Genomic DNA, 21071 nt, shown 5'->3' on the forward strand with positions numbered 1-21071 from the left:
TCATACTTACACGTGCGCCCTCACGCCGGTCGATTGAATTATTGCAAAACGGTTCCGGGAAAGAAGTTTCACTTAAAGCGTGACGAGATGCGATCATAATTACAAAATAGTCATAATAATAAATAAATAACAGTTGGGCTGTTTAAAGTGTTTCAGAGTTGTGTCAAATACTGCACAAGAGTCTCTTGAAATCCGATCAAACGGCAGAGAAAGGCAAAGCGTCCCGATGAGCGTTCTTCACGACCGGGCAAGCCGGCGTGCGCTCCGAAGAGAAGCCTTTGGCGCTCGGCGGTGTTTGATGAGCGTCTCGGGCCCGATGTCATCGGACCACCTCTTTGTTTCCACCGGGCCTTAACTGACCCCGAGCCACTTTCAGCAGCCCCCCCCCCCCCACCCCCTTTCGGTGAAATTTTCAAAAGCGTTTGTTTTATCTCCGTTCCTCGCACCGCCGACGTTGCTCCGCTCCTTCAGCAGCCGGAGTCCTCGCCGGCGGCGCCGCAGCCCCTCCCTCCCGATTTGCCGGGAGAGCCGACGGCAATCTGGCAGCCGTTGGTGACGTGACTCATGACCTTCTGTTTGAGCTGAGAGACCTGCTCCCGCAGCATGGAAGCGGTGGAGGCCAGGTCCGAGTTCTGACTCTTCAGGATCTTCACCTTCTCCTCCAGTCGCGAGATTCGCTCCAGTTTGCGCTTGCGGCATTTGGAGGCGGCGATGCGGTTGCGCAGCTTCTTGCGCTCGGCTTTGATCCTCTCTTGCGTCTCCAAGTCGATGGGGGAGAGGGAAGGAGGCGAGGTCGGGTCTCCGGGTAGGTGGGGGACTTCGGGAACAGTCTGAGGGGCATCCAGACCTCTGGCGTGCGGCTGAGGGGCTCCGCCCACGGCGCCGTGACCGGCGCCGCCGCCGTACGTCATCGGCGCGGCGGAATACGCCAGCTGTCCCTGGTTGTAGCTGCCGAGGTTGGTGTAGATGGGCACGTCGCTCGCGGACATCAAGTTCCTCTGGTAGGACGCTTGGAGGGAGACGTTGGAGGAGGACGATGGCGACATGTGGCCTCCCACCAGCTGGTTCTGCTTGTGAAGGTCGGCGAGCGCTTTGACGAAGCCGTCGGCGAAGCCCTCTTGCTCGTTGGTGGCCTGGTTCCGATAGATGAACGGGTTGGCGGGGTTGGACAGGGGGCCGCCGGTGACCAATCCCTGGTTGGACTGGATGATCAGATGCTCCAGGTCAGGGGAGGCCAGCTTCAGCATGTTCATGTCAGCCGAGGATGCCGACGGCGTCGCCAGGGAGCCGCCGTTGGCCAGTCCGAGGTTGTTGGGGTTCGTACCTCTGGCTCCTGCCATGCCGCCGCCGCCGCCGGTGAAATGATGGCTCGCCACCGCCACCGACACGGCCTTCTTACACATCAGCATCTTGTTCCCGGCGTAACGCTCGTATTCCGGAAACTGGCCGAAGCTGTGGATGGCGGGGGAGTCGTCATGGTAGAAAGGAGTCTCCATCTTGGCTGTCATTGATGAGGAATTTTCTTGGAGGTAATCTTCATAATCAGATTAACCTCAATAACGCGAGAGATTGAAATGTTCCTCTGACGTCAGTGGGCGGAGGATGACGAACAAGACCGAGGGGCCACAAAGAGAATGTCGAATCCGAGTCCCGGCAGGGGAACGAGCTGATCCGCAAGTACAAACGAGACAGAGAGCAAAAAGGTAGCGGGTTAAAAATGGATACGTGACAATAAACCCAAATGTGCGGGAATTTTTCATCCCCCTACATTTGCGTGGACAGAGGTCACTGACGAGGGAGGAACTCAAACTGTGCTCTGTGTTGAGGTCAAGTCTCTCGCTCATCTATGACTGACACCAAACTAATGTGTTGTTGTTTTTTAGAGTCGGACTAGAGATCGATAAGGTGGTCGCTGCAAAGCAGGGGGACCGGAAACAAGGACAAGACTCAAAACTGAACTCCAGACGAGGAGGCAAGAGCACCACCCTGTAGGTGAGTACTAGTGACGCAGTGAGGAGCCTTGTGAAATGAGTGAATTTAGGTTGAAGCGGCTATCTAAATTTATGGATAAATAATTTCACCGGGGGAGAACCTGCTTCAGTGTGCCCCGTGATTGGCCGGCAACCAGTTTCGGGGTGTACGGTAACAACTCTACGCTCACCTTACAGAAAAAAAGGACACGATTTGGGACTTTGGGAATTAGGACAGCATAATCAAGCAACCCTTCTTTACGAGTTGTGGCTTGCTGGGCGACCTGACACCGATACACCAAATCCACCATGAAAAAAAAGCCATACATCAATTCATACATTACCTACAAAAACTCCTGGGGGGCCTGCCACAGGAGCCCTTGGTCAATTTCTACTGCTGTGAGAGCATGCTGTCATATCGTGTGACGGTTGATCGCCGTACTGCTAGCGGCCAGTTGACGCCTGGTGCAACAAACACAAATCTTGTCATGAAAATGCAGTAGAAGTCCAAAAAAGCAGCAACACCTCACCCCGCAGTGCAACTCTTGAAGTTAATACGCACAGATGACAGGACTGCACGGGATCTTTTCTTTTCTCCTGGGCCAAGGGGAATATTTAGATCGTGTTTCGCAACAGAAAAACAATCATCTCGATAAATGGAGAAATAAGCTGAGCACTTTTGCGTTTTTGTCTGTCTGTATGTTAGCTAGGAGGCTACTATGCTAATGCAGCGTGGTCTGAAATACGCAAACTAGCCCAAACCACTGGCGGAACGGTGCAACGGCCGCAATGCACCAGGGCCCAGACGCTAGGGACCTATGAAGGAAGGGGGGGGGGGGGGGGCAGCTGTCTGGAATTCTCACAGACCCCCCGATTTTGGTCAACAGAATAGCTTGGGGCATTTCAGTCACATTGAGTGGCCCCTTATGGGAGGAGGGAATGATCATTTATCCGATCACCTGTCAGTCACGAGGACTCGGGGTGCTGTGACACGGCGCACGCAAAAACGCAAAGGATGACGTTAACGTTAAAATGACTGAGATCGACTTTTTTTTATTTTATTTTTATTTTTTTTTCCAGTCAACTAACCATGGACGTTATTTTGGGGTAGCGGGAGGAAGCCCAGAGAAAAGCGACTGACTCTTCAAGCACCGGGATAACCTGCCAACGTGCTCACAGAGACCAGAGCCAACATTCGGACACTGAGCATCTTGATTGTGAGGCACACACGACTCTTGATCACTGTATGCTAAAGTTACCCCCCCCCCAAAAAAAAAAAAACGTGATAAGATTTTGCCCCGGCAACGACTGTTAGTCATGTCATGGCTTCAATTATCTGATGACACCAGTAAGACTCACCAGCTACAATTCCAAAAACAGTGATTGCAATTCTGATTGCCTTTTAGGCATCAACTACATCTCACTTTGACCTGCTAAAACCTTTGCCTGTCCAACTTAAAGACAGCACACTGTTTTACATGGCTCTCTTTTGCTTTTTTTTTTTTTTTGATGGTGTAATTCTGATGATGTCTTGTCATAATGATGAACGACAAAAGCCTTATAAAAGTCAAAAATGGTTTTAATATCAAAACTTTGATGACACTACAGAAAGTATTGCATCATTGAGTAGGATGATCACCCTAATCTTAATCTGACAATATTAGGTTACTTTTGGTTGCAACGTCCGCCTAACCTAGGCTTGGACTCATGAATCGTCTTTCTGCTTCCAGATCACTGCACGGAAGGTCACCCACCCAAAAAAAAAAAAACGGGCACGCAAGTCGTGTCCCATCCGCATCGGAGCCTAAATCCGGAGAAATAAACACATGCCAGAGCTGGTCAAGTTTTCCCTCCTGCCATCAACTTAAAGAATCAGCGTTCCCTCCCCCTCCGATCATGCCCGATCCTCGTCCAGATCAACCAACGACGTCTACTCTCAAACTCACGCATGCAAAACAGCAAGTCGGCTTGTGGATATGGAGGATAAAAATCGTGGATACTCACACAGAAGAAGGCAGAGCGATGTCGAAGCATCTGAGAGCAGACAGAGTGAGTCAGTCGGCACGCGCCCATCCACGCGCGCGCGCGCAAACACACCAACCAACTCCTCGCTCTCCGACCATCAAGTGACTCACGCGCTGACGTTTTTTGTTCTGCTTTTTCTCCTTGCCACGTTTGTATTGCTAGTCATTAATCTTAATGGCAATCGGACAAATCAACGTTTAATGGGAATACCCGGGGGGGGAAAAAAAACACTCCAATCACACAGCAAATTTTCATGCGGGCACTAATTAAACTCGAGAGGTGAATCGAATATATGGTTGCAGCTATGAAATACAGAGAATAATTCCCGGAAATGGTGGTCAGAATTGATCAAATGAGCTAATTGTAAAAGTCAAAAACACAAGATAAAGCCGGGCGCGCGCATGCGTACCTAGAGAGAGAGAGAGAGAGAGAGATACTAATAATTAGGATATAAATAATCAGTGGCATATATTGAACATATCAAATTCGTCCACTCATAAAAATGTACCATTTAGTTGCAATATTAAATTGACTCTCAACTTTATTGTTTGTGGTGTACACTAACGCAATCTAATGGGATCCAAAATAATAGCAGAATAATACGGATAATATTATTCATCACGTTAACCCTCTTTTTTTTCCCATTTGGTGCTTCTGTATCGAAATATTCTAATCTAAGTGATAAAAAGTGCTTTCACTTTGCGACCTTTCGAAATACATTGATCAATAAGTTTATTGCCAGAAAAACGACATTGTTATTGAATTACATTTCAGTCATTCTTAGTCAAAACCGAACATTGCCATCTTTATAAGTAAAACCCCCCCCCCCCCGGATTTTATTATTCCAAGTGTTCTGGTACAGTATCAGATTTTTTGGGGAGCCAATCAGCGTGCCAACCTGCGTCACAGTCCTTCTGGCGTCCTCTAGTGGCGATTGTGTTCATTGCAGTCAAATAATCAGTGTGACGTAAATGATTTGGGGGCGTTTATCTATTTTGCATAAATCATTCATTCATATTAAATGTCATTCAACTCTATCCTATATTGTTGAAATTGTCAAGACAAAGAGGGGGCGCGGGGGGGTCAATCGGCAGCACATTCTCCCAGCAGTGGTGTGGTTTTGCTTCCACGCGGGGGGGCTGCACCGAATGCATGCTCCCATCTGGTGGGCAGAAAATGTCCCTGCAACATGCATCTTCTCTTTTGTGTTGGTCACAAACTTTTCTGGGAATTTGAACATGTCGCGAGAAGAGAAACGCTTGAGGGCCAACCAATCAGCGAGCAAGATGCTAAAAGGAGGGCGGCGAGGCAGAGAGCAGGTTGCGCATCATGACGATGGGACACCATTACACGTAATCCAGCCAAAGGACATATCTTTATCGTTTTATTTACAAATCCAACCAGACATACCTCATTGAATATTTTGTCATCCCTGTACACATTTACAAATCTGGCGTGAGTGCATTCAGACGTTATTTTACAAATGTACAAGTCTGATGATGCACGTCGTCGCTTCATCTTCTCTTCCTTCGTCATATTCCCCACCCGTTTCAAAAATGCCTCCGCTATGATACGTTTTGCGCAATATAAAAGCGGCACTCCTCAAGAACTGCAGCCTGGCGACGAGGTGTGACGAGTGGAATCAAACTCGCGAGGCTAACGTGATCGAAAGGAACCGAGATTCCTTCTGTCCCTCGACGTTCCACTGTAATTGCTTTCTCCACCGACTTAAGCGCGTTTCACAAACTTGAAGAATTTCAAAGTGGCCTTTTCATCCTTACGTTTTTCCGCATGCGACCTTCAAACAAACAAAACAAAAAAAAAACACGTACAGTATGAAAGCAGCCGGGATGCAGATTTTTTTTTTTTTTCCGATGTAAGACGCCATATTGGAGCTGCTTCTCCCTCCAGCCTCCTTTCACGCTGCTCATTTCGCGTCTTCACGCTTCTTGGTCATCTTCCAGCTGAGAGTCCATTTTGTCTTGAGCAGGCGGTCGTCTTGGTCCGCGAGTCCTTTGACTCGCCGGCGCTCTGCGGAGAAAGACGGCGCTTCATCCTCGCCCGGCTTTCTCCGGTAGCGCATCCTCCAAGAGTCCCGCCACGCCTTCAGCTCCTCTTGACCTCCATCGGCGGCGCGGTTCGCTTCGTCCTCTCCGTCGCTTCTCCTGTGAGCCACCGCCACCATCCAGGACCGCGTCCACGAGGACAAGGCGGCGTCGGCTTTGTGGAAGCGCAGGCGAAGCGGCGCCTTCGCTTTGCGTCGGTTTGACTCCCCGGACTTGTTTTCCTGCTCTTCGTTGGCGTCGTCTTCCTTCTCGAGTGCCGCGCCTTGGCGCGTCTTCGCCGTGACCTCCTCGGCTCTTTGGTCTTCGCCGAGAGATCCCTCCTCGGCGTCTTCGATATCTCTTGTGAGATCTTTCTCCTCGAGCCCCTCCTCGTCCTCGACCCCGCCCCGGCGGTTCTCCTCCTCCTCCTCCTCGATCCGGTCTCCCCCTTCCGCTCGTCCTTCCTCCTCCTCCTGAAGGTAAGCCGCCTCGTCTCCACCTTCCCGGTCGGTCCCACCTCGCCTCTTTCGCCCGTCCCGCCTTCTAGCAGCCGCTCGGTCTTTCCCTTCATCCGTTTCCTCCTCGTCCTCCTCCCTTTTGTTTGTAATCATTCTGAAGATCTCTTTGAGCTGCAGTGAGATGTTCTCGTACGCTCGCGCTTCCCGGACGGCGTTTCCTCGCTCCTCCTTTTCGTCCAGGTTGCGACGGCGCCGTTGGTTCACTTTCTCCTCCTTTTCATCGTCGGTCACGCCGCTGTCTCCATCTTCATCCTCCTCGTCCTCCTCCCGATTGCGAAGGTCGATGTGATTATTCAGCAGTTTCGTCTCGCGCGTTTCGACGTCTTCTTCGAGCTCTTCGTCATCCTCATCCGATTCCTGCTTTTCCTCGTCCTCGTTTTCTGGATCGTCTTCCTCCTCCTCAGGCTCAATTTCAAAAAGTTCCCCCTTGGGTGTTTCTGTCTTTGGCTTGATGTCCTCTCGGTTGTATTCCAGCCGGGTGTCCTCCGCTTCCTCTTCCTCATCCACGCCTTCATCTTCCTCTTTATCATCTTCGCTGCCTTCATCCCGCGTTGCCCCCTCGTGTGATCCGGCGCTCTCCTCGTCATCGCGCACCCCTTCATCCTCTTCTTCCGTGTCCGTAAGTAATTCAGAAACCTCGGCGGCGTTGTCCTCTTCCGGTGGGTTCCATCTTTTCGGAGTCCTCCAAGAATCCCACCACTCGGCGGGATCAACATTGGCATGGTGAAGTTCTGAGGTGAGCAGCGAGTTGAGAATCTTCCGCCTCCTTGTCATCAAGTCGCTGTGCCTTTGATGGGATTGGAGCGAAGACCTGCGCCACCTGTGGGGGACACAATATCCTGCGGCTCAGCACCGCGTGCTTTCATACGTTCAAAAGAGCAAGCGATGTCGGCCCGTTGGTCTGTCGTTTTGTAATAAAGATGAGTGTGGAGTATACACTGCCCGGCAAGGAACAGCGGATAGGGTAAGATAACGTTACAATCGGAGTTTATTTTTGTCATCCTCAAATGTACAATGCTGCGGAGAGGGCAAACTGTCGACATCGACCAGAAGGAATTTGGTGGGCGCATAGAATTCAGGCCGAAATAGATCTGGCACTGTTCGCCCAGACTTCCCTCTCCCTAGCTACTTCTTCCAGCTCTCCCCGGGGGATCCCGAGACGTTCCCAGGCCAGCTGGGTGACATAGTCTCTCCAGCGTGTCTGGAGAGACTATGAGAGATTAAGAGAGACTACTTCCCCGGGGTCTCCTCCCGGTGGGACATGCCCGGAACACTTCACCAGGAAGGCGCTCAGGAGGCATCCGAATCAGATGCCCAAGCCACCTCATCTGGCTCCTCTCGATGTGGAGGAGAAGCGGCTCGACTCTGAGCCCCTCCCGGATGACCGAGCTTCTCACCTTATCTCTAAGGGAGAGGCCGGACACCCTGCGGAGAAAACTCATTTCGGCCGCTTGTATCCGGGATCTCGTTCTTTCGGTCACGACAGTGTTTCGGTCACGAGTGTTCGCCCCCTGCTGGCTTAAAGCGCGGACAGAAGCGCCGAGCGACTTGATTTCACGACCGAAATGCGCCGACGTCGGCTTTGCATACGACGCGTAACGACGACGACGACGACGACGACGACGAGCCACCTTAGCTGCAGCCTGAAAGGCCAACAGGAGCTCCAGATCGTTTCACGATCTTCTTCTTCTTCCTCCCGGGCAGCCGCGGAGATCAGCCAGGACGCGTTCCACCCGGGCAGCAGCACGTGATTTATCTTCGCCGTTTCGAACGTGAGCTCCAACCACGAGCGGTCTTCGGCTCCGACGGTCGCTTTTGAAAGCCTCCACGATTCCTCCCACCCCGGAGACTCGTCCTATTTGAGACACGAGTCGCACGGCGTGCATGTAAATCATTTGGCAATTCCGTGTAATCGACGGAAATTGGGTCCGGCCCCACCTGCTCCGGCAGTTGCCGCGCGTCGTCAACCTTGTTGGAGAAATGTTGGAAAGCGGGCCATTCATCATCCCACTCTTGCTTCTCTTGTCTGAAGGCAAAGTTCATAATTTTCCAGGTGCCGGCCCATACGGGAAGTTGATAGATTTCGATTTCTGGCTTGGGGATCGCATGTCTGTCGAACAAAATATCCCATTGGAACGGTTTGTGCCCCGAACACGCCGACGGGGTCGCGGCCTTGACCTGTAACACAGAGCAGTCGTTACCTGCATCCAAGAACAGAGCTGAAGCTTGCTTTTGTGACGGAATACCCGTTATAGAACTCTTATCAAGTGATGTTCATCTCATCAAATTGTATTCCGAAGTTTTTTACATGTCACCTTCACAGACAAACTAGTTTGAAAAAGCAAAAACCCCCAGAAGAGTTTCCTCCATTTACCTGCTTCCAGGATCGTCTCCAGTCGAGAGTCGACGTGCACTCGGGCTGCGCTGCCCGTTGCGCAGGTTTGTACTTGTCGTCTCTGACCACATTTATCCTCGTAAATCCTTGAATTTTGTTTTTTGCCTCGTTGGCTTTTAAAAAAAGATACTTTGGCGGTTTCAGACTCATCCAGGAGTCTTTCCAGTGCAAGCGGAAGACGTCCACTTCGACTTTACGCTTGACGATTAGAGGTTGGGGCGACGCTCTCGTCGGAGGACGGGCTGGCGCTTTACTTTTGGGTTGGGGAGGTGGGGGAGGTACGATTTTGAATTTGATTTTGGGCTTGTTTTTTTCTGCTTCCTCCGAAGTGACCCTCTGAAAGTCGGACGTTTCGCCTTTGCTCGTGTCACCGTTGGCCGCCAGAGTCCAGTGATAGTTCCACTTGGAGTAAAGCCTGCAGGTAAAGAAAAAAAAAAGCAGAGAACTTCATGTTTGTCAACGCTGTGCTTTTTATTCCTGACGTTTCTTTCAAAGCACGCTCAAAGCCTCAAACTGTTTTTTTTGTGAGGTCGCCTCATGTGCGTCAAGCGCGTTTGTGTTCGTGACGCGCTCACAATTTGAGGGAACTTTTCTCCCTCAACTGGCCCTCTTGTTTGCACTGCTCGGCGATGGTCTGCGCTCTCTTCTCCCATTGGTCTCTGAGCCGCCCGTTGCCGAAAGACCTCCGCTCGCCTTTGTTTGACAACATCCTGCGTCCAAAAAGAAACTCTTGTCAACGGTCCATCTGATCGAACGGTCATCAATCCAGAACCAATCATTTGCGCTGTCATTACAAATCATTTCAAGCCGGGATTTATCTACCGTAGATGTTTTCCCCGAAAGGAAATGATATGAAAATCAAGTACCCCCCCCCCCCCCCCACTGCAGAGAGAGATTATTACCACATGGTTGAATATTAAGTGTCGGGGTCAAGTATTTGATTGCACATTGATGTATGACTTGGCGAACTATGACATGAGATCTCATCTCTTTCTCTCTCTCTTTCTCGCTCGCTCTCTCACCCACACACACACACACACACACCCACGGTTGTCACAAGCAACTGATATCAACAAACAACAAGAAAGCACCACTTGAGATGCGTTGGAATGACATAAAGATCTGATATTCTTTTTTATATAGTGCTTCGCTTGGCACAGATAAACACGAAAGAGAAATGTACACCGGTGACCTCATTTCGTTTTCGATCTAGATGTTTATCTTATTAGCAATTTTGCTCGTGTTTATAGAGGAATGCACTTGATGAAGTAAGAAAAAAAAAAAGTCATTCGTGGCTCTGAACTCGACTAAATTATCACACGTCAGGAAAAAAAAAAAAACGTGATGACTTAAAGCACACGCATGCTCGCGTGAATACATTTCAAACCTTGTTTGGCGGTTTTGGAAACAGGCGGATGAATTGAAACCGGGATGGCCGGCGAATAAGAATTTGGAAGAACGTCATTGAGAATTGGAGACATGTTAGTGAGGTGTAAATTAAAGAGCGCAGCCTTTGATCCTTGGCTGTCAGCAGGATGAACCTTCAGGGCTCAACGGCGTCTCCGGCGAGACGAGAAGCTGACGGATGCAATAACCGTTAGCTAAAATTAGGGAATGATCTTAGATCACCGCGGGCAGCGCCGCCGTTCTGAGGTCACCCCACCGAAACCGTTTGAAAATGCAGTTACGGCGACCTCGGTATGTTAAGACCATGCGGTCGCGCCTTAAAAATAGGTTCCGATGTTTTTTATCTTGGGCTTCCCCGTCGTTTCGGCATTTCAGAAAAGGCAAAGGCCGGATCTGAGAAGGTTGTTTGGGGTTTGCATCAAGCCGAAGTCAGAAATGCCAGTGCTTCTGCAAATCGATGTAGCCTGGCCAACATGCCCAAGTCACACAAGAACGCTAGCGCACTCCAACATTGTATCAACTCATTTTTTTTCATGGATGTATCGCTCATACTGTCCATCCATCACGCGCGTCGGAGCCTATCCCTGCCGTCTTCGTGAAGTCGGGGGGGGGGGGGACACCCTGAACTGGTCGCCAAATGCTTACAATATCTAATTATTTATTCCGGATGAGAATTTAACATTTTGGTGCAGATTTTCGGAAGCGTCAGGGAAGTTGTTTGCTTGGCTTTGGCAGCCCACAACAAACGATGCGGCTCAGTACACTCTTGCAGTGAGCTCCAAATCGGTGTGTGGTATCACGATATCGCCTCTGTGTGTTGCTTGGTGATTTATTAATTTTTTTTTAAATGATCATAGCAGCCCAAAAACAAACTGCCGGAAGTAAAATTAGTCATACACCAGCAAATGATACGAGCTTATTTATTTTGACAGGAAAACGTTGATGTCTTATTTGCACTAGCGTCACATACCGTATAAAATAACCCACACTAACTGCAAACTTGGGAGGGGGCAACAACGACAGCAGACTTCTGACTTACCTGATGTCTTTTGTCCAGACCGAGGTTTTCCCTTTTGGGGTTTGTTTACAAGCCTCGCTTTAGCCGACACAACTCTCCGTAAAGGTCCAAGGTGTCTGTCTGTCGCTACAGTAGTTCAGGGCCTGTGGGCCACGTGCTGGTCTTCAGTCAGTCGGTCGGTCTCGGTCTCTTTTGCTGTCAGCTGAAATGAGCCCAGGCGTAGTCCGAGCGGGGTTTTAACTGCGTGGAAAGCAAGTCTCCCTCCTTGCTATTTTTACTTTGTATGTGAGTCGATTCTGAGCCGCGGCTCTAAATTTAGTGGCGCCACGCAATGCGAAACACGGGGAGCCCTGCTTAGTGTTGGGATGCGGACAAGAGATATCAAATCAGTGAAACGCGAAAAAAAAAAAAGGTGCATACCCACCCCCCCGCGCACCCACACACACAAAAGCAAAATGGTCGCCACAAATCATTTGACACACTCATTAAAATACTCGACTGCGATGCTGTTGCAAAGTTTCCGTTTGTAGAGCAGACTTTAATAAGTTAGATTGACACGCAAAATAGTTCCGCTCATATTGTTGAACTTGTGTTGGATTTTGTGCTGACTGAAGATTCTTCCAGGATGCTGTGGCATAAAAACTCAAAAGCGGTTTCAACAAGTTCAACAAGGCCGAGATATTTTGAGGAGGAACGTTGAATGGTTAGCATGAGACCAGTTTAACAAAGTGCTGATCTTTGATGGTATGTGAGAAATAAGAATGAGCCAGTGTATATCTCACCGCAATGATAAGGGTGCCCAGCGCAGGTTCGCTATGCAAGAATGTTGCGGGCTGGAAACCTGAAGCAGGTCAGAGGCGCTGATGGAGGAGGGGGCGGGGGGGTATTATTATTCTCTCCTCGTTGGGGAATTAGTCAAAGGGCCAATAAAAGTGGGTGGCGCCAGTTGCCGATGGCTGGTCACCAACTAATTCACCGTACCCAGACAACAATTGCGTGCTAAAAAAATACTTTATTCATCATCGGCAAGACAAAATCCTCCCAGCAACATTCCAGGAGGTCGACCATTTAACCCGGATAAGTTCTCATGATTGACTTTTTTTTAGAGATTGGGTTTTGAGCTGAACTTTAGCTGACACGGAATGCTATGCTAGCTCTCTGTGCTGAGTTGTAAAATCCCCCCCGCCCCCACAAAAAAAAGCACATAGACAACAGAGCAAACCGGTCAGGTAGCCCGGCCAGCGTTATCTTTGTATTGAGCGGCGCTGATTACAGAATAGTCTCAACTTCATTCAGAGGGTGGGGGCAGAGCTGGCCGGAACCGCCTCCATTCTGGCTCCATCATGCCTTGATGCTCGGAGATTCTCATCCCCCCCTGGAGGAGAAATTGTAAGGTTGCCCCTCGTCAACGTGTCGGTCAAGATCCGGTCTCTGGGTTGCCTCCGATGGCATCTCCATCATGGCCTCGGTGAAGTGTTGCCCCCCGTTCGCCGCCACCATGTCATCGATCTTCTCAATCAGGTGCACCACCTGAGCTCTGTTGCGCTTTTTCTTATTGTTAAAGACGTGGTAGCGGCCCCAACATCTGTTGATCACCTCTAGGAGCTTCGGATTGGCGTTTTTAATGTACTGCTGGATGGTTCTTCCTTTCAGCTCGTCGCCATGGGTGAAAAGAACAATCATGTAGCGGAAAGCCGCCGGGCCAAATAGTTTCTCCAGCGCGCGCACGCTTTTTTCTTCTTCTTCCGTAAACCTGCCGACCTGAAAGACCAGCAGGAAGGCGTGGGGTCCGGGAGAGGTCACCTGGATGCATTTTGCAATCTCTTTTCGGATGTTTTCCGGATATTTAGCCGTATCCAAAATCCCGGGGGTATCGACGACTTGTATGTTTCTCCGACACCTGACTCTTTCTGTCTCACAGTGCTCGGTCACCGACTGTACGCTGGTTACGGACGAAAACGTTTTTCTTCCGACGATGGTGTTACCGGCGGCGCTCTTTCCAACTCCGGTTTTGCCAACCATCACGATTCTCAGGGGATCACCTGATAACATAAAAGTACTTCGATCAGTTGTAGAGTTAGACGATCGGAAATGTGAGAAGCGTTCAGAAAGTCATGGAAATTCCCAACTTCACCTTTCGAGATTGAGTGCGTCGCGCCCATCTTGCACGGAGTCGCCGATGATATTGCAAATCAAAACGGCCCGCTTTCAGATGTGGGTGCACGTCCTTCCTTGCGCTCCACCCACTGGGTGGACTGTTGTCATATTCAGTCTGACATGACAAGATTCCGTCAAGTGGATGAAACTTGCCGGACTAAACTGACTTCCGCGGCCGTCTTACAAAATAAGTCACAAGTATGGCACTCGGTCGACACTTTTCGCATGAAAAACTGAAGCGCAACCCTACGGGGCGACTGGAACAGTCTGCTTTACTCGGACGGATTTCTTTACCTTTAGAAAACCTGCTCAGCTTGCTCTTCTGCGACCAGCATAAAAACGATATCGTAGCTCTCCATCGCGTAAATGGCAACAATGGCATTCAGGAGAGACTCATAGTTTGTTGTGTCTGCGAGTGCCCAGCCAGAGTGGCATTCATGTTTTTTTTTTTCCCACATGTTTAGGAGATCTCTTTGTGCTCATAGACAAAGAAACATCCACCGGCACACCTCGGGACAATTTCGAGTGTTCCATGAACCCGCCATGCATGTGTTTGGAATGTGGGAGCTAACTGGACTACCCACTCAGGCACGGGAAGAACATGCAGACTCCACACAGGAAGGCCGGAGCCAGAATTGAGCCCCGCACTGTCAGGCGCATGTTCTGCCCATGCCTGCGTGGGTTTTTCTCCGGGTACTCCGGTTTCCTCCCACATTTTTGAGTTCAGGGTGTGCCCCACCTACTGAGAGAGGCTCCAACATGCCCGCGACACTTGCGAGGAGAAACGGATGAGAAAATGGATGGAAAAAGTGCTGAACGTAGGAATAAGCAGTTGAATCGAGTAGTCAACTCGATCACTTTATTTACCGGCATTGATTTTAAAAACTCGAAGTCGACTAATCACGAATCATTGGCCCATCTGCTGCAAATAGCCACGCGATGTAGCAGCATTATGTCAAGGCAACAAAATGACGCCTCATCTCTGTCCCAAAGATGTGATGTACACCAAAGCCCACACGACAACTGTGTACTCAAGAAATCTTTATTCATCATTCCAGTAGGCCAACCATGTAACCAGAAAAACCTTTCCATTACTGAGTTGTTTTTGAGATTGAGGCTATAGAAATCAGGATGTATTGTATTGTATTGAGGTTTCGGAACACACGTCTGTCAGTTTCCCAAGGCTTTGATTTAGCCGCCTCCTCTGGTGTCTCAATCAGAGGAAGTAAAAGTATAACTGTACTGTACATAGATGAGCGAGATGAAGAATATGAAGAATAAAATAGAGTGGTGGGAGGAAAACATTTTAAAACGTAAACAAGAAACAAACAAACAAACTGACCAAACCGGTCAGATAGGCCAGCCGGTGATTCCAGCTCTGATTATAGAACAGTATCAACTTCATTCAGAGGGTGGGGGCCGAGGGCCCGGAACCGCCACTGCTTCGCCCTTGGTCGATGATGGCTTGATGCTCATAGATTCTCTGGAACAATTCCCTCCTGAAAGAGAGATTGTAAGGTTGCCCCTCTGCAACATATCTGTCAAGATTCATTGTCTCTTGCGGTTCCACCTTCACGGCCTCGGTGAAATGTTGCCCCCCGTTTGCCGCCACCATGTCATCGATCTTCTTAATCAGGTGCACCACCTGAGCTCTGTAGCGCTTTTTCTTATTGTTAAAGACGTGGTAGCGGCCCCAACATCTGTTGATCACCTCTTGGAGCTTCGGATTGGCGTTTCTAACGTACTCCTGGATGGTTCTTCCTTTCAGCTTGTCACCGTGGGTAAAAAGAACAAACATGTAGCGGGAAGCCTGCGGGCCAAATAGTTTCTCCAGAGCACGCACGCTTTTTTTCTTCTTCTTCTGTAAACCTTCCGACCCGCAAGACCAGCAGGAAGGCGTGGGGTCCGGGAGAAGACATCTGGATGCATTTTGCGATTTCTTTCTTGATTCTTTCAGGGTCTGCAGCCGTATCCAAAATCCCGGGGGTATCGACGACCTGAATCTTTCTCCGACACTTGGCTCTTTCCGTCTCACAGTGCTCAGACACCGACTGTGAACTTGTTGCTGACAAAAACGTTTTTTTCCCCACGATGGTGTTACCGGCGGCACTCTTTCCAACTCCGGTCTTGCCAATGATCACAATTCTCAGCGGAGCACCTGATGACAGACATATCCAGCACTTCAATCAGTTGCAGAGCTAGACTATCGGAAATGTGAGAAGATTATAGAAAGTCATGAAAATTCTCAATTTCACCTTTAGGGATTGAGTGCAGAGCGCCCATCTTGCACTGACTCTCGGATGATATTGCGAATAAACACAGCTGAGTTTCGAATTTGGTGTATGTCCTATTTCGGTGCCCCACCCCCTGGATGGATTGTTGTCATATTCAGTCTGACATGACAAGATTTCATCACGTGAATGAAACTTGCGGGACTAAACTGACTTCCGCGGCCATCTTACAAAATGAATAACAAGAATGGTACTCAGTCGACACTTTCACACGTGAAAAGCCATATACAAAGTGCTGTACATGAAGCAAAAAGATTTCATACGACAACAAAATATAAAACAACCAATTAATAACAAATTATATAGAGTTCGCGTTTTGAAAACGTACAAGAGGAATGATGTCAGAAATGTGCAAATCATTTTATCAATGGATTTATTAGACTTAGAGCAAAAAAGAACGACAATAACTTAACACAGTCTGATGAGAAAACTAGCACCTTTACCCATGCAAAACTCTGAAAACATTGCCGCTTACAGGCGAGAAAGCGCAATTGCAGTATTTGAATAGACTGGGAACGACAGCGTAGCAAAATTGAGGGTCACCGTCATTAATTAAGAAATGGATGGATGGATGGATGGATCGACCGAGGGAAAGCAAAAAAAATTATGCTGAAAATGCTGAAGTGAAACTAAACAATACAGGCGAGGTGTATGAAGGCTGAGGACTTCACAAATGTTACTCGAGAGTTTTTTTATTTTATCGTCCACACTTTTTTTTGTTACTTCGCAGTACTTTGCAACCCTGCCCTAGCATTGTGTGGCAGTACAGCATAAAGACAACTACAGTACAGTACGTCTTGGTACCGTTCGGTAAATGGTTCTTGCGCATGCGTTATATATTTTGTGCCATCTTACTTTCCGTCGTTTGCTCTTAAATATGGCCGATCTGTTGCGCATGCGCACCGCAAAAAAACGCGCATGCGCACCGCAAAAAAACGCGCAGGACCCACGGATCGTGCCTTGACAGGCACGGGGAGTCGTGGAGATGGCTACGCTCGCGGAAATCTGCCGCGGAGGTGGCAGTGGGTCCGCAGTGCGGTCCTGGTGGTGGCTCTCCGCGCTACTGGTGCTCACGTCTTCGCTGCCGGTGGCCAGGGCGCTGGTGGAGGGTCTGTACTGCGGCACCGAGGTCTGCTATGACGTGCTCGGGGTCACTCGGGAGGCCTCCAAAGCGGAGATCGCTCGGGCTTACCGGCAGTTGGCTCGCCGCTACCACCCGGACCGGTTCAGACCTGGAGATCCGGGGTCGGAGGGAGAGACTGCGGAGTCAGCCCAGCAAAAGTTCCTGCTCGTTGCCACGGCGTACGAGACTCTAAAGGTCGGCTCAGTTCCGCCGTTACTTGGCCAACACATGTTCAGTCGCGTCGCTTCAGCGGTTGAAATAATAAAGGAACCCTGAATGCCGGCTCACAGAATGTGCACAGGAGCAACGCTCTGTTTTGGTTGGCAGTCGTTGGCATTGATTTGTACTGGATCTTGTTGGTGTACAAGTCGGCTGCTTATCGTCGGAAAGTGAGCGCAAGAAAGCCGCACGATGAACCGATGAGATATTTAGCGTTAGGCTGTCGTCACGTTTCCATTTACGCGTTATCGGAAACGTTTCCAATAGTTCCATAGCGACTGTAAGCAGCTGTGATTTGTTTTGAATACTTGAGCATTCAAAGCAGAAAGATGATCACGCATAATTTGCAACGAACGACAAAGATGAGTGGCGTCAAAAATACAATCTCCAAGTCAACAGGAAGTTGTCCCGAGATGTGTGTTCCTTCGGCAAACACAACCTTCAGGATCAGCAAGACCGACCTGGGTTCAGTTCAGTGCCTGTCCAGTGGAAAAGTGCCACATGGGCAGACTAGTCCAGCTCATGTGGCCGGGACCTGAACATGACACTACTGCACGCACGCTATTTAAAATAAATTTCCCTTCTAAGTAAAATGCTAGTCTGCTAATACAGTACACCGTTTTATGTTAGTAGGCGAAAATAAAACAATGGGAATTGGATGGCCTTCCTCCCTTTGTTTTTATTTGTATTGAGATGTCACCTTAAATTCTTCTAAATTGGCCAACAAAGGTTTTGTTGTAACAAACGTCAAAGTGACTTTGAAACGTCGTAAATATGTGTCCGCGCTACATTATAGACACTACGGATGAAGCAGTTGCCATTTTACCGATGCAGGACTCATTGCTGATGTTCGGCCTGCTCTATTATCAAAGTAATTATAACAATTATGAACAAATACCAGTTGTTTTTTTCTTTTTCTTTTTTTTTTTTGTGCTGCTCTACTTTATCGGCAAACCTACTTCCTGTTCACGGTCTTGTGACTAATGAGAAAATAGATTATTGTCATGTGGTTTGTTGTGGCATTTGGGGATCTCGCGTGCATGAAATTTCATTTCAGTTCTTGCTGTTTACAGTAACCGACTCTGCCTAAATTGTCTGCAGGATGAGGACACGCGAAGGGACTACGACTACATGCTGGACCACCCCGAGGAGTACTACCAGCACTACTACACCTACTACCGCCGACAGCTCACTCCCAAAGTGGACGTCAGGATCGTAATCCTCGTGACCATATGTGCCATTTCCGTTTTCCAGGTACCGTGTAAACGATGACTCATGACGGAATTACATCGCCCGCTCGGTAAACTGGACCTCCAGTGAGACACGCAAGCTGACAAAACTCTCTGTCCTTCTCGGCCGTCTCCAGTATTACAGTTGGCACAGTAGCTACAACGAGGCCATTAACTGCCTGGCGAATGTCCCCAAGTATCGGATCCAGGCCACGCTGATCGCCAAGGAGCAGGGCCTCCTGAACCGCATCAAGGAGAAGGGCAAGAACCGGCGCTCCAAAGAGGAGATCCGGGAGCAGGAGGAGGAGGTGATCCGTGACATCATCAAAACGAAGATCGACATCAAAGGTGGCTACCAGAAACCCAACCTGTCCGACATCCTGCTGTGTCAGATTGTGTTGTTCCCCTGCTACCTCATCAACTACGTCGCCTGGTATGTCTCCTGGGTGTACCACTTCACCATCTGCAGGGAGGAGTACGGCGACCAGGAGAAGCTTTACATCATCAGGTCAGCTCTTCGCGGAAGGGCGATACCGATGTTCTGTAGATGAGCAAGACCCGTCACCTTCTCTTTGTACCTGTGTGTCTCCTTTTTGAAAAACTCAGGAGGCACATGAAGATCTCCCAGTCTCAATTTGACAGCCTGGATGAGATCACCAGGCAATCCTTCCTGGAAAAACAACTCTGGATCAAAGAAAATTACGAGGTTCGTGACATAAAAATGCTCTGCGTGTTGCCTTTGAGCTCAACTTGTTTGATGCAAGTAAATGCTTCCTTTATGGATTTTACTATGGAGCCCTTCATACTGGCCGGTTCAGCACCTACGGATTCACAGAGTTGCGAAAACAGCCACTTTGCCACCAACAAGCCAGGGACTTATAGAATCCTGGTGATACAAAGTTCCCGTGGCCCTTGTGGTTTGCATTTCCATCACATTTAATAGTTCGGGGTATTTGACACAAATGACACTGTTGACATATGCAGGTGGAGGTGTTGTGTTACTCGAATTGGATCGTGAAACCGTCGAGTGTCAACATTCCTCTTGTGCCTCCTCCAGCTGTACAGAGCAGAACAGGAAGAGGAGATGAAGGTGAAAATGGCCACCGACCCAAAGATGAAGCGGTACAGACGGTGGAGGAAGAACGAAGGACCAGGACGGCTGACCTTCGTCGACGACTGATAGCCACAAGTCGCGACGTGCACACGTGCCTCAGTGCCAACGTACGTGGAAAGGACATGTGCGGACTTACATTCAGACAAACTGTTTATATTGTGAGAAATATTTTCATAGGAATGAGGCAAGAGCACAATTAAGTGGAATAAACTGCAAGCCGCAGGAGAAATGTTTACATTTTTTCTTTCAATACAAGTAATTTAACTTCAGCGTCACATGTGCCACACCACCTTTTTTTTTTTGGTCATCTCGCTGAAAAGCAGACATTAGCTAAAATAGATGTCGCAAAGGAAGCTGAAGTCTGACGCAGACTGCACCCTTTCCACCACCTGAACTGTTGATTTGTTTTTAAAATGTAGCAAGTTTGTCTTTGCACGAGCATTGTGTCAATTTAGTTTTCACAAGCCCAACACCAAAACAAAAGCAACTGGTGGTAACAGCAAAGGCCTTTTCAGATATCATTTACACAATGAGCCAAAGTCATCTCGGCAAATTTCTCTCCATAGTGAGCGGCAGTTTTTATCACGCCGTCTGCTTGGGAGTGCAGATTCATACCTGGACAGCACTGTAATGTAATCAGCTTTTCAAGGAATCCTCAGTATTTGTTTCTGATATCACAAGCTTCATTCAGATTTTTTTTAAATGACAATTTGTATGATGTATTTTACATTTTTCAAATAAAGTTTTGATGTGACTTCACATGATTTTAAATTGGCAACACAAATGGCCCACGCATCAGAGGTTCATCGTTTGAATTTTTGTGTGTTTTCTCCAGATACTCTGGCTCCCTTTCACATTCCACAACATGAATGTCGACCTTATTGAAGACTTAATTTGTCCATATGTGTGATTGGCTGTTTGCACGCATCACGTGGACCCACACATTAAGAGATTGAAATTGTAATTTGGCGGCCTCCCAGAATGTTACATTTAGATTGAAATTGTAATTTGGCGGCCTCCCAGAATGTTACATTTAGATTGAAATTGTAATTTGGCGGCCTCCCAGAATGTTACATTTTGCAGTTCTTCGAGACGTTCTCTCTGTATCACGTGACCCAGGAAGCTGAGCTGCCCGTGTTCAATCGTCCACAGAAACTACGGTTGCCACCCGCTCCGTAGATTACGGACTCGTCCTTTAGTTTCATAATTGCTCAAAGTGTCGAAGTACAAATCTTTGTTTCACTTTTTAATAGCCAATTGAGCTGTGGCAGCGACGTCACGTGATCACCGGAGTGCCCCATGACGGACGGCAGAAGATAATGACTGCCGAAGCCAAGTGGACGGAAGACGGCGCGATTTCACGACACACCGGGAGAACAAGCTCGCCAGTCACGTCGAAGGTAAAACTTTTTCATGATGCTAACTGACGTTTTTAATTTTTTTCACATTCCGTCCTATATTTACACAAAACAACACCCAGTAATTTAATGGTTATGAGTCAAATATACGAACAATGATCTGCTAACCCAGTAAAACAAATGATCGCTGTAAGTCCGTTAA

At 48.7% G+C, this 21071-nt stretch overlaps 4 protein-coding genes, 1 long non-coding RNA gene and 1 pseudogene across 6 annotated transcripts; 2 read left to right on the top strand and 4 right to left on the bottom strand.

Moving 5' to 3' along the window:
- Positions 1-407: 407 nt before the first annotated feature.
- june (JunE proto-oncogene, AP-1 transcription factor subunit) lies at positions 408-4338 on the bottom strand. Its single transcript, XM_086135253.1, has 2 exons — positions 3975-4338; positions 408-1666 (listed from the first exon to the last, which is right to left on the bottom strand). Exon 2 carries the CDS (start codon positions 1506-1508, stop codon positions 468-470), a length of 1041 nt encoding a protein of 346 aa, XP_085991379.1. The 5' UTR covers positions 1509-1666; positions 3975-4338; the 3' UTR covers positions 408-467.
- On the top strand, positions 1591-4003 carry LOC147191393 (uncharacterized). The gene is made up of 4 exons (XR_015103533.1): positions 1591-1703; positions 1884-1992; positions 3051-3187; positions 3701-4003. It is a non-coding gene; the product is annotated as an uncharacterized LOC147191393 (long non-coding RNA).
- Positions 4339-5382: 1044 nt separating the features above from the next.
- LOC147191394 (uncharacterized) lies at positions 5383-9662 on the bottom strand. Its single transcript, XM_086135256.1, has 5 exons — positions 9529-9662; positions 8933-9368; positions 8497-8736; positions 8190-8413; positions 5383-7378 (listed from the first exon to the last, which is right to left on the bottom strand). Exons 1-5 carry the CDS (start codon positions 9660-9662, stop codon positions 5923-5925), a joined length of 2490 nt encoding a protein of 829 aa, XP_085991382.1. The 3' UTR covers positions 5383-5922.
- A 2708-nt stretch (positions 9663-12370) lies between these two features.
- LOC147191395 (GTPase IMAP family member 9-like) lies at positions 12371-13808 on the bottom strand. The gene is made up of 2 exons (XM_086135586.1): positions 13513-13808; positions 12371-13420 (listed from the first exon to the last, which is right to left on the bottom strand). The coding sequence occupies exons 1-2, from the start codon at positions 13538-13540 to the stop codon at positions 12744-12746; spliced, it is 705 nt and encodes a 234-aa protein (XP_085991712.1). The 5' UTR covers positions 13541-13808; the 3' UTR covers positions 12371-12743.
- A 753-nt stretch (positions 13809-14561) lies between these two features.
- LOC147191396 (GTPase IMAP family member 7-like) lies at positions 14562-15880 on the bottom strand (annotated as a pseudogene). The gene is made up of 2 exons (XR_015103561.1): positions 15791-15880; positions 14562-15693 (listed from the first exon to the last, which is right to left on the bottom strand). The product of XR_015103561.1 is annotated as a GTPase IMAP family member 7-like (transcript).
- An 863-nt stretch (positions 15881-16743) lies between these two features.
- dnajc25 (DnaJ (Hsp40) homolog, subfamily C, member 25) lies at positions 16744-20270 on the top strand. The gene is made up of 5 exons (XM_086135960.1): positions 16744-17144; positions 18270-18422; positions 18535-18905; positions 19004-19103; positions 19455-20270. The coding sequence occupies exons 1-5, from the start codon at positions 16812-16814 to the stop codon at positions 19575-19577; spliced, it is 1080 nt and encodes a 359-aa protein (XP_085992086.1). The 5' UTR covers positions 16744-16811; the 3' UTR covers positions 19578-20270.
- The last annotated feature ends 801 nt before the right edge of the window (positions 20271-21071 follow it).

Source organism: Hippocampus guttulatus, chromosome 17 (genome assembly GCF_054856545.1).
Source record: "Hippocampus guttulatus isolate MCC_2025c chromosome 17, RoL_Hgut_1.0, whole genome shotgun sequence".
Classification (NCBI taxonomy): Eukaryota; Metazoa; Chordata; class Actinopteri; order Syngnathiformes; family Syngnathidae; genus Hippocampus; species Hippocampus guttulatus.